The 12,285-nt window shown below is 43.5% G+C and overlaps 1 protein-coding gene across 1 annotated transcript in view; it reads right to left on the bottom strand.

Annotated features, from left to right (window-relative positions):
• The window catches only part of LOC119400229 (flotillin-1), a 48,105-nt gene extending 36,160 nt beyond the window's left edge, over positions 1 to 11,945 (bottom strand). Inside the window, exons 1-4 of the mRNA XM_037667239.2 lie at positions 11,701 to 11,945; positions 7,489 to 7,564; positions 5,701 to 5,791; positions 4,478 to 4,621 (exon numbers count right to left, since the gene is read on the bottom strand). Of these exons, the coding sequence (XP_037523167.1) occupies positions 4,478 to 4,621; positions 5,701 to 5,791; positions 7,489 to 7,564; positions 11,701 to 11,749 (360 nt within the window). The 5' untranslated portion in view covers positions 11,750 to 11,945. The remainder of the gene's footprint in view (positions 1 to 4,477; positions 4,622 to 5,700; positions 5,792 to 7,488; positions 7,565 to 11,700) is intronic.
• Between the last annotated feature and the right edge of the window lie 340 nt (positions 11,946 to 12,285).

Below are 12,285 nucleotides of genomic sequence, written 5' to 3'. Positions count from 1 at the left end.
TCCTTTAAAGAATGCCATCCCCTGGAACAGGCCAAAAGCCGAGGCACCACACATCAGTTCCAGCCCCTTCCAACTACCGCAGCGATATCGTCTTGTCTTGACGCAACGGATGCGTGCAATAATTTAAAGTGAATTGTCTGGTCTGAACTCGAAGTGGCCGCTCCTACTACCCTGGAACCAAAATGTCCATTCAACCCTCACTCACCTTCAGCTCTCGTACAACTACACTCAAACCTTGACATAACGAACACGGATATAACGAATTATCGATTATAACAAAGTAAATGAAGAATAGTCTTGTCATATATACAGTGTTACGAATATACATTTATAACGCAATTTCAGATATAACGAGCTTATCTTCGTGTCGGATGCGACTTTGTTATAATGAGGTTTGAGTGTAATTCAAGTAAGTCGTACGACAGGAAGTCACGAGCATCTGTACATGCACTATTTCGTCATGTCCCCACTCGTAATGTCCAGTCAATGATTGCAACTTCATCACGACCCCCCCCACATCTGGTTTTCCATCAGTATTCTACAATATTTCCACATGGAGAACACCCAATGACAAGCCTAAATGCTTCTGCTGTCATCACACTGGGCACGTTTCTCGCCACTGCCAAGTCGCTGGAGTTCTACAGCACACATCTTTCTTAAGTGTCTTTAATGGCCCTTCTGTTTATCGCTCATATGTGCCCAGACCAGACCAGATTGGCCATCAGGAACCAGTGGGTGTCCAGATACTCTCACTCCCCTTCACCTCAGTGTTGCCAGTCTATCTCCGCAGCACCACCGACCAGCTTCCCTGGCCTTTCCACGAAGCTCCCCAGCGAAAAACTATGCACTGCAGCTCTGAGAGGTGGTGCTGCATTACTTGAACTCACCGAAAATCCTCTTGACCATCCATACTAAACAGAATCTTGACATACGCATCGATTGTGTCCATGAAACTGCTTTCATCGACACGGGCTCACCTTTCCATCATGACCGCGCATTTCTGCCACAAACCATAACAGTTTCACACCTTGTACACAGTTATATGCAGTTAGTTCCATGCAGCAAATTCAAGAATTGAAATTTCTGCAACATTATTTAGCTTTTGGGACAACTAGACTATATCGTGTGGGCTTGTGCGAATATTCGAGCACTTCGAATATTCGAACGAATATTACAGTATTCGAATTCGCTTCGAAACGAATTTAAATTCTAGGAAATTTCAAAGTATTCGAAATGAACGAATAGACATATATAAACCGCATGTAACCCCCTGTAAAGGTGGTTTCACTGCAGTGGAGGTGTGCTATACCGTGAATACACCTTTTCAGGAGAAATCCGCACTGCCGCGAAGCCTCACTTCACGTTTAAATGAACATACCGTAAAACCTCGTTAATTCAGTCACTGGGGCTGTGAAATATCTAATTAAGCGGGTTTTCGAATTAACCAAACATACAAAAAGCGGGATGCAAGGAACTTTGAATTACAGTAATCAGAGGTGGTCGTTTGCTGTTCCTGCTAGTTTGTGGCTACAAGGGTTGTCTTCCAGTAATACCTGGTCCCAATTTTGCCGCTAAACCGGGGAAACTGCGGGCCTCGCTGCTGCCAAGGCAAGAAAAAAAAAAGAAAGAGGAGAGGAAAAAAAAAACGGTCTCGTGGTCATCTGAAACGCGCGCCTGCGGAAGAGACGTGCTTCGCTGCAACACTGTGGTGACATGCGAGCAGCATGTCACCTGCTGCTCGCAGCGTCAGCGCGTCATGATGCGACCATTCGCCCATTCTTTCTGGTAAAATAAAGAATTTAATAATGACCAGTGTGACTGAATTCGCGATGTGTTCTGGGTGGAAAAGATCATCATTGAAGTTTTTGAACTGAGTTTTCGAAGTAGGCGTTGCAGGCAAGTACTCCGCCAGCAGTGCAAGTGGGCAAATTGCCGGAACAACCACCATTCGGAAGTTCGCATACATCGCGAATTCCGTCAGACCGCCCTTTATTAATTTCTCTATTTTCCCAGAAAGAATGGATAAATCATGACGCGCTGACGTTGAGAGACGCATGCGTCATGCTGCCTGCGTGTCACCGCTGTGTTGCAGTGAAGCACGTCTTTTCTGCAGGCGCACATTTTAGGTGACCACGAGAACGCCTTTTGTTTAGTTTTTTTCTTGCGCAGGCAGCAGCGAGGCTGGGGTGCTTCACTTGTCACTTATTAGTATCGCTACATTGCATTGCCTTGTGGCTCCTAAGGGCCATCGCTTCTGCGGATTTGCAGCTAAATCGGGATCGGGGAATTGGCATATGGCTCCCAAAGTTTTCAAATTAACCGGGCTGGTACTGACCGCCGCTTCAAATTATCCACTCAAATTTACATTGCAAAATATGGGGCCAAAGAAATCCTTCTAATTATGTGGGATTCCAAAATAACAGAGTTCGAATTAATGATGTGTTACTGTATTACCCTCACATTGATTCATCATTTTTTAAGTTTAAAAGCTTGTTATACCGGCTTATATGCTCTAAGTATAGTCAATTTTAGAACATAACACATTTTACAGGTTATCACTTGCATGCTACCAAAAATCAAGTCCTGCTATTACTCAAAGTTGCTTCCACTTCCCTTTGAACCAAAATGAATGACATATGCATATGCCTTGTTTCAACTTTAAAAATATTGTTCTGGTTAGTTGGGTCATGACAAATATGCTCATTTTCCTTTATAATATGTGACAAACTATTCGAATTCACTTCGACCAAATCGCTATTCGCTTCGAATTCGCTTCAGACCTAAAATTCACTATTCTCACAAGCCTAATATCGTGTCATCTGCAACATGACTTTTGATGGCACATGTGGCACAGAGGTCAGCGTAGTTGCACAATAAAGTGAGACATGGCACGAGTGATACTGTGCTGATGCCAACTGACAGTGTGGTTACTTATTCCCGCTGATGATATACTCCTGTATTTTCTAACTGCGTGAAGGTATAAATGCAAGTAGCAGTCCACTTTTTGCAGTTCTCTATGTGCTATGTTCACAGCATCATAATTTATGTATAGCAGTAAAGATCCTAACTTATCGAGCAACTAAACTAGACGTCGAAATAACATCATAAAGGCAGAAGTATAATCGTAAAATTTTAACTACAGCGGCAGTAAAGGCTGGCTTTTGCATTTAAAGGGCCCTGCAACACTTTTTCAGCATGGTCAGAAAACGCTGCCGATCAGTAGTCGAGGTTCCTGAGAACACGTGAGCCAAACATTATAGCGCAGCACGAGGCCTGGAATTAACAATTCTCAAAGTCGGCTAGAAATCGTTCCCTCTTCTTTTGACATATAATGTGATAAACCCAAATGACCACACCATAAACCCAAAGTCGACAGCCATTGGCTGATTCGAGCATCGTGAGCTGCATAGTTACCGTGGCCACAGCAAAATGCCGCCATGTGCCCGCGCGTGTGCTTGCAATCACATTGAAAGTAAGCCGCACGTTCAAAGGAAAAAAGAAAAAGTGCTCAAGGTCACGACGCGCAGTGACAAATGGACGCACTTCTTGCCCCCCTTGTCTTTGCCTCCCTGCGTAGCTTTCAGTGCACTTGCTGGTACCAGAGGAGAGAGAAAGCGCTTGAAGCTTGCAACAAATCCCTGTAACTCCGCTCATACTTGATGGATTCTAAAAATTTTTGCAGCAGCCGATTCGTGAAGCAATAAGCTCTTTTAATGAAGCCATTCGATAATTGCTTGGAAAAGTGTTGCAGGGCCCCTTTAAAATATGTGCTTCATAATTCTTGCTCCCTCAGAAATATTTAACTTTATTTACATGTGTGAACCATTTCTGTGAGCAAATATGCGTCCTACACTAATAAACTGAAGTTTAATACAAAGACAGTCGCATGTTTAACTGGGTTGGCACAACACATAGTCACTAAATTTCCTTTGAGCATTAGAAGTGGTCAACGTATACCAGTGCACCAAGGCTTTCGCAAGTCAACAGGTGAGCCCCTACCGAGTGGATAGAGAGCAGGCTTACAGTGCCCCCCCCCCCCCACTTAATTTGCACAACAGACTGAAGATACTCCTGTACTTACACAGACCATAAAGAGAAGCCTGCATGTAGTCCAGCCTGGCAGTGCCAGAACTTAACTACAGGAGGTGCTTTCTCAACCACCTGTTTATGAGGGTGCTTCCCTCTGGTTTACATTTTTCACAGGAATTAATTTCTAGGGGGTGTTCAGGCACTGAACCACCTCTGGCCCCATACCTTGATGGTTATTCCACTGGTAAATACCCCGTGAAAAAGAAAAGCCCACCACCCCATGTCTCACCACTAATGGCATCCTCAACAAACTGCACTGGTGTACACTGGTGCAATTTCTTGAGAATACGATAAACCAATAAATATTTTCATGAATTTCTCAGCTCTTGAGCCACACTCGCATGAAACTTGCAATAGGCCTTCAGAGTGGGAGGAAGCCAATACTCACCTCAACACTCATGGTGCCCATGATGGCACGCTGGTGCCCCTCAAGGGTCTCACGTGCAATGTGCATCACCTCTTCATCCTTCTTGCCCAGAAACTGCTCACATGCAGCTCGCAGCATCTCCACATTTTGGCCCTGAATCTTTACCTGCTCCACCAAAAAATTGAGGTATATAATTACAAGAGAGCTAAGGATGAACTTGTTTTAAATGAGCACATTCCTTGACATTTGCTACTGCCATCAACGAGGAGTTTTTGTACCTAACATCATCACAACTAGCCGGACTGCTGCGTGAAGTCACCAGAATTTTTACTGTAGCCTGATGTGAAGCTAGTGTCAATGTCAGTAGGTGCGCCATGAAAAAATTGACTTTAATATCAAATTAAAATATCTCATCAGCATTTGCTGAGCTTCGCACTTGCTCAGAGCCATCTCTGCATACAGGAGATTTGTATAGCAGAGTAAACTCGCCTTCGAAGAAAGGTGTCAGTACCCCTGTGTTAAAGATTGCGACATTAGATGTTTTTTCGTTTAAAGATGGCAGTATCGCACGACACAAAATTCTGAAATAATAAGGATTGAAGCCTGGCCAAAATACAGTCAATTTGCTGGAAAAAGTTGACCACAATCGACGATACATTGCAGATAGAGCTGCACGACTGCTCACAAAAGAAGCAAGGCAAGCAAGACGAGAGGCTCCAAAGTAAAAACTTGACTTCGGCAATGGTTATCAAGCTCGCAGCTACTAAATAAAATAGTTTAACAGTGTTTGTGGCAAAGTATGTTCACTTTTCAGCTGTTTTCTCAATTTAAGCTTGATTATCTCAAAACCATGTTTTTTATTACTTAGGTACCTTTATTTCCTATGTATTCCAAGATAACCAGTTGATTATTTTTTCCCTGTATTCTGCATAAATGCATACAGCTACTGAACCAAACACTGAAGTTGTTCACATTACAGTTTTCGTGTTACAAGTTTTCAAAGATGCAAATTAACTCAAAATTTAGGTCCTCGTGGTAAAAAATTCACCAAAATTCTAATATTAGTCAGATTTAAATAAATCTGCTTAAGTTACAACAGCGATAAATTTCTAAGAAAATGATATATGCATTATGTGATTATCCCTTTTATTCACTGAGAAAACGGTACCTAAAGATGGCCAAAAATGCATGGGACATAGAGGGCTTACCCTGTGCCCTTAAAAAAAACAAAAGAGGCCACTCACCTGTGCTATGCCTGTGACTGATATAGGAACACCTTGTTGTGTGTACACCTTGGGGCTTTCGATGGTCAATGTCATGGTGTTCAGGCTGATCCTACAAAGATAAGGAAGAACAATTCAGTGTCACAAATATAGACATGCACAAGTAGTATGGCGCAGCATTGAAAGTACTTGCATGCGCACCAAGACCTTGTTGCTTCATGCGTACCAAGTTCACTTGCAGCACAAGTTTTGTGTGCTAGGCTGTTCCCACAAGCAATGACACCACTCTTCACGATTAACTTAGTGGAAAGCTTTCCTGCTTAACGGAGACAGCAAGTGCGCATGCACCCGGATGCGTCATTTTTACCAATGCTTTCCCTTACAATACAGTTGCATTGCAGCCTTACACCTTTTGTTCATTGTTTGCCTCTGCATGCACGCTACAGAAGCACATACTAAAGAAAAAAAATGCCCAAGCAACGGGTACACACTCTTGCTATTTCCAATAAGACTGCAAACTTGCACCAATTTAATAGTGCCAGGGGCTGTGTCATGCTGGTTAGAAGAGCCTAGCAGACAAAGCTTGCGCTAGAAGTGAGCCTTCTGTGCATTCACTAATCTTGCTGATCTCATCGATTTGCACTGCTAGAAGACACTGATCGTCAAGGCAGTTGACGCCCATGCGGTACTCTGAAGGATTCGGGAGACTGCACTTACTTGCAAATACCACAATTCATCTGCAGTCTGTTTGTTGCCAATGGATAGCAAGAGAGGAAAGGCAGTAAAGATCTTGTTTGGGCTATTTGGTGCATTCTTAAAGGGGCCCTACAACACTTTTTCAGCATGGTCAGAAAACTCTGCCAATCGGTAGTCGAGGCTCCCGAGAACACGCAAGCCAAACGTTATAGCGCAGCATGCGGCCTGGGATTTACAATAAATTCTCAGTCAGCTAAAAATCGCTTCCTCTTCTCTCGGCAAATGATACTATTTACTCAAAATCACTGCGTCATTGTCTCAAGTTCCACGCCATTGGCTGATTTGAACATGGCGCGCTCGGCAGTTACTGCAGCCACCGCAAGAGGCCGCCCCTTGCCCGCACTGCAATCGCACTGAAAGTACACCGTGCGTTCAAAGAAAAAAAGAAAAAGTGCCCAAGGTCATGAGGCGCGTGTGACGTACCTTCTTCCCCCGTGCCATCCCTCCCTGCTTTAGCTTCCAGCACTTTCGTCGGGTCAAGAGAAGAGAGAAAGCAATTACAGCATGCGAGAAATCTTTAACTCCGCTCGTACTGGATGGATTCTAAAAATTTTTGTGGCGGTCGATTCAGAAGGCCATAAGCTCATTTAGTGAAGCCATTCCATGGCTACTTGGAAAAGTGTCGCAGGGCCCCTTTAAACACATATAGCAGGGCTGCACGAAAAAAACAAAAACAAACCTGGACGAAGAAAGGCAAGTACACAGGAAGTTTGCGCCTGTCCTGTGTACTTGCCTTTCTTCATGCATTTTTTTTTTCTGCGTGGACCTGCTATCTGTGTTCCCGAGGAAAAACGAGTATAATTTTATCTCTCTTAAATTGAACTACAGCACATTTTTAATGATACCTAATGAACACAATATTTTACAAGCTTTTAATGGAAAAGGCAACAAGCCCTTGTACGTTACAAACCATTAAGAAAACTATTGCAAAAGAATGAGTAGCACAGGAAAGAGCCCACAACCCTAGTGGAGAGAAACATTCCGCAGACAAAAAAAAAGGCAGTAAACACGAAGAGGCTTCAAAGCCTCTGCTCTGTCTCATCCATCACTCACTTTTGCACTCTCTGGATAATGGGCCAAACGAAGACCCTGCCTCCAGGAACCAACAGCGGGTGGGCATGGCAGCACCCTGTTGGGGGTAAGAGCAGAGCAGATGTGACCTTGTAAAAATATTCCATACAACCGGAAAACAAAATGCAAGCAAAGAACAAAATAAGATCACTCCAGAGGTCAACAGGAAAAGTGGCTTGTTATCCAAGCTTGCAGAACCAAGGTCTTTTACAGTTAAGAGCAGTTGCTTAAGCTCACATTTCACTGAGGTTCATAGATTTGCCCGTTCCAAGGTAAAGTTCATGTCGTCATAGAGAAAAGGAAACATACATGAATATCTTGGCATACAATTTCAGAAAGACTTCAAAGATATCTCAGTTCTTGACGGGACAAGCCGGAAAACAGCGATCAAGAAAAGAGTTGGACAACAAAGGAGGTCTCCAATTCACCGCATGCTGAGAAGTCTAAGCTTAGACAGGAAAGAACTAGGAATGAGCATAATCTGGTAAAACAAGCATAGACAAAAATGTTATATATATATATATATATATATATATATATATATATATATATAGATGGTGACACAGCACAAGTGTGAGTACTAAGAATTAAAAGGCACGGTCAGAAGGGAGTGGTTGAGGTCACAGTACTCCCCTCTCACTGCCTTTTACAAGACCTTGTAATCACGTTTGTCAAGACTGAGCTACAGAACCAGATTTTTCATCACTTGTCATTTGTAAGGCAAGTAAAATGACTCCTGTATTGCACAGGTTACAATGTGTAAGTGGAAGATTGGGTTGGATGGTATGTCCCGAGTACTCGCAAGAGCTATAGGGGTAAGCACAAGATGACTGACAAAATGACAGACGAAGATGAGCACTAACCTAAAACACATGTACCCTACAACAGTTTCTGCAATAAATTGTCAAGTTTTGCCAAGAACCTGGGAATGGGATGACAATGTCTATCTTTAAAAAAAGATCATTCAAGTAATAGTTGCTCAAAAAACAGCTGTGGCTTAGTTTCCGTAATTTAGTGAAGTGATGGTGGGCTCAGCTGGAGCCAGAAGAATTTGTTGCCATCGTGTACAGCAGGGCTAGCCAACTTTCTCGGAAGTTTGGAGTGCTTGCAGCTAACATCCTCAAACAGGGTGCTCAGATGCAGTGAACTCAAGGCACTGCCAAACAATGCGGAACATTTCGAAGATTTTCTCAGCTCTTGCTGGACGCGGGACAATAGCCCTCAATGCAGGACAGTCCCGTGAGTCACTGGACGGTTGGTCACCCTAATTCTGACGAACAGAGCTTTTTAACATGCGCCTGATTAGTGCATGGTGCAAAAGTGGTTTTGCATCCTATTTCCATTGAAATGAAGCCATTGTGACTGAGATCAAGCCCATGACGTTAAGCTCAGAAGTGCACCCTCGCAGCCACTGCGCTATGGCAGCCGGTTCACAGGGCTACTGAACAAAGTATTAACTAATTTGGTAAGTGACACCAGTGGCTTCTTTCTGTGGCTTCATTTAGAAAAGGGGGAGAGATACGTACAGGATGTTTCATACACTTCAGCCAACATGAGTTATTTTAGGGAATGAATCCTACTACCGTAAAATGCCGAGCAAGCAACCCCCTCCCTTTTTCGGGAGATCTGAAATGGGCGCCAGTGACCGAGCAAGCACTCCCCCCTCCCTCTCCTCCCCTGCGGCCACTTTTTTTTCAAGATGAGCATCGCTTGTGTAAAAAGAACCACAAGAATGAGTACATTGAATGCGTATCTAATGTTTATGAAATTCCATTGTCATGTGGCCAGTCGTATATTGGTCAAACCGGTTGCTGCTTCAATGGTTTGACAGTGACGAGGGGGAATGACAACAGTAAATAAATAAAGCATTTCATTAGAAACATGGATGGGCATTTTTTACTTTTAGCGGCTCTCCCGCCGCCATCTTGAATTTCGGTCCAGGACTGAACAAGCCCCCCCCCCCTCCAAATCTGGTCGGATTATCCTGCCCCGCTTGCTCGGCATTTTACGGTATATACATAGAATAGAAATAAAATATCCCACCATGCTCCTGAATTCAGGCATCCTCACACATATTTCAATGAATGAAGCCTACATGCTAGCCGCCAAGTGGCAAGCTGAGGTATTAAGAGCTAGCCAATCAGTTTGCATCAGAAATCTGGCCCCAAACGATAAGGGACTAGCAACAAGGAAATGCTTTCTCGTTGCAAACATGTGGGCTTTCAACCCAGATGGCATGTGACAAAAAAGCAGCTTTAAACATGTCTCAGGCTCAGCCTTTTTAATTTTCTTCTACAAAGTCTGAGTTCTTTTCTGTTTAGCCAAAAATGGTGTTTATTTTGGCTATCAGGCCGTTAAATGAAAACTTACTGTTTTTGTGCATACTTTTTGCGACTACATTGATGAAACAGAACAGAATTATTTTCTCATTTGATTATTTATGCAACTTTGCCCCCTTGACAAAAAATTTCTGAAATTTTCAGCTAGGTTGGTATGCAGCAGCAGCTGTTCATATTTTTATCAGGAAAGTTGCTGTAGCAGCAAGCAGTGAAAGGACATGGGTTGAATGTAGCACTGTCATGAAGCATATGCAATTCATTCAAAGTTCATTTAACTGTGGCAACAGACACTGTAATATAAAGAGACTGACCGAAAACATACGCACCCATATCTGTTATATTACACATTTATTAAGAACAACACACAGCTATCAACAGTAATGATTTTTTTACTTAACCTAGCTGACAGAAAGAAACCAATTACTTCACTTTTAATACTGGCCACTTGCAAATTGTATTTCACAAACCTGTTCTCTGTGGCTGTACTTGTGGTAAGTGTTTTGTTTTGTCGCCTAAGGGAAACTGGCTCGTACCCACGAGGGGGATTGGCCACACTGTCGATTATACAGGGAAATGAGTAGTGATAGTGTTTTTTGGTAGTGTTACATGAGAACTGTAAGTGCCAGTACTCCTCAGACTGTATGAGAGCTGTTTCATTGTTTTTTAAAAATAACAGGCGTTTGAATCTCTCTCCTGTTATAAAAGAAAGGTGTGGTGCTACATGTAACACCGAACCTTCTAAAGACCTAGTAGACAGCAAGTAAGCTGCTTCATTTAGAAAAACTCCCATGTGCCCGGGGATCCACACAAAACTTCTGATAGGCTACATGGTAAAAGAGTAAGAAAAATATCCTGAGTAGATGTGATTGCTTTGCGGGCGTTAAATGTGTGCTAACAGACAAGGCATATGAAATAATGATAATTTTTTAGCTCTGAGAATGTAGTTTTCTAACAGCAAATGTGATTGCCAGAAATTCTGCAAGAAATACTGGGGTGAAGTCAGGCAGTCGGAGAGCAAAAGACTTTAATTAAGCTTGTGGGAAAAGATGCCCACTCTGGCCTCCTGAAGAACACATTTATACTGCGAAAGCACAACTTTGTATTTCTCCTGTTGCTAAACATCCTGGAACACTTGCTTCCTCACTTGCAATAGAGTTAATTCCGCGTGCTTTATTTTTCCCATGTTTTACGCACTCAAAATGCCGAACTATACCAACCCATGAAAACATGCGCTTCAGCTACAGGGACGTTGTTTACATCATCTTACGTGATAGCGTGTTAAGGACGTGTTGGTGTCAAACGCAAATCAACCACTTGCCAGGAACAGCTGCAGTCTGCGGTACTTCGCAGAGCGAGCAATTTAAAGTGCGCTTTGAAATAAAGCAAGATCATGAAACTGCAGCTTTTTGAGAGCATCTGAGACGGTACTAGTTCAAACTACAAGCCACGCGAAGAGAAAGTGCATGCAAGCACACAGGTATCATAAGGGCGAAAATTTCCGCAGGGTATCGGCCACGCGCCGCAATTCCGGGGAAACACGCGCGCACTGAGAGAAAAGAGGGCCAGCCGTCGCGACAAAAAAAAAAAAAAAAAAAGAACGTAGCAATACAAGCACTTTTCTTCTGCACACGAGTTTCAGTCAGTTCTTACCCTCTTCGCGCGTAAACAATTTTTCGGCACACTAAACACAACTATGAGAAGAACGACGCTTCACTGAGGTTGTCTTTGCGACGATTGAAAAACCCTGCAATGACAACCGGGCTCAAACCCTAGGCCTATTGTTGATGTTTTGCGGGAAATAGCTCGCGAAGGGGCGGGGCGTCTAAGCAGGAAAACGGCCAAACAGAAATCTTACCAGACACGACCAGAGCTTCGTTGGGCCCACAAGCGACGAAACCGACCATGGCGAACGTCTAGCGTTTATCAGCGGGGAAAAGGCAGCAGAAGACAGAACATAGCAATTAGGACGCTCGCTTCTCAGTTGCTCGCCCCTACGGCAACACAGCACACTCTGCACCGGCGCACACCGGCAGACTTCGCTCTGTTCGCGCAACGGCAAAGAGAAAAATCGTTGACGGACACAGCGTTGCCAAATGCCACCGCGGTTGTCGCTCAACTGCGCCTATTTTAGCGCCCAAACCTCGAATGCCCCAAGCAGCTCTGGACGGACAAGCTGCGCTCTTATTAATCCATTTTTCTTGTTTTTCATTAAAATTACGCGTTGTAAAAACAGCACGAACTGCTCCGGATGTCATGTTTGCTGCTAACCTACGGGTGATACGGGTCAAGTACAGGGTCAAGTCATGCATGGACCGTCGGCATTTGCGGTCGAATATGAACGCAAGAAATCAGCAGTTTATAGAATGGGGTACCCATAGCTTTGCGAACGCAATCACCATTGGTAGTCGCCAATAACGCACGATATTGTTTTTTTTTTTTT

Source organism: Rhipicephalus sanguineus, chromosome 1 (genome assembly GCF_013339695.2).
Source record: "Rhipicephalus sanguineus isolate Rsan-2018 chromosome 1, BIME_Rsan_1.4, whole genome shotgun sequence".
NCBI lineage: Eukaryota > Metazoa > Arthropoda > Arachnida > Ixodida > Ixodidae > Rhipicephalus > Rhipicephalus sanguineus.
Note: the sequence above shows the minus strand (reverse complement) of the source record. Positions and strands in the feature narration are given on the sequence as shown.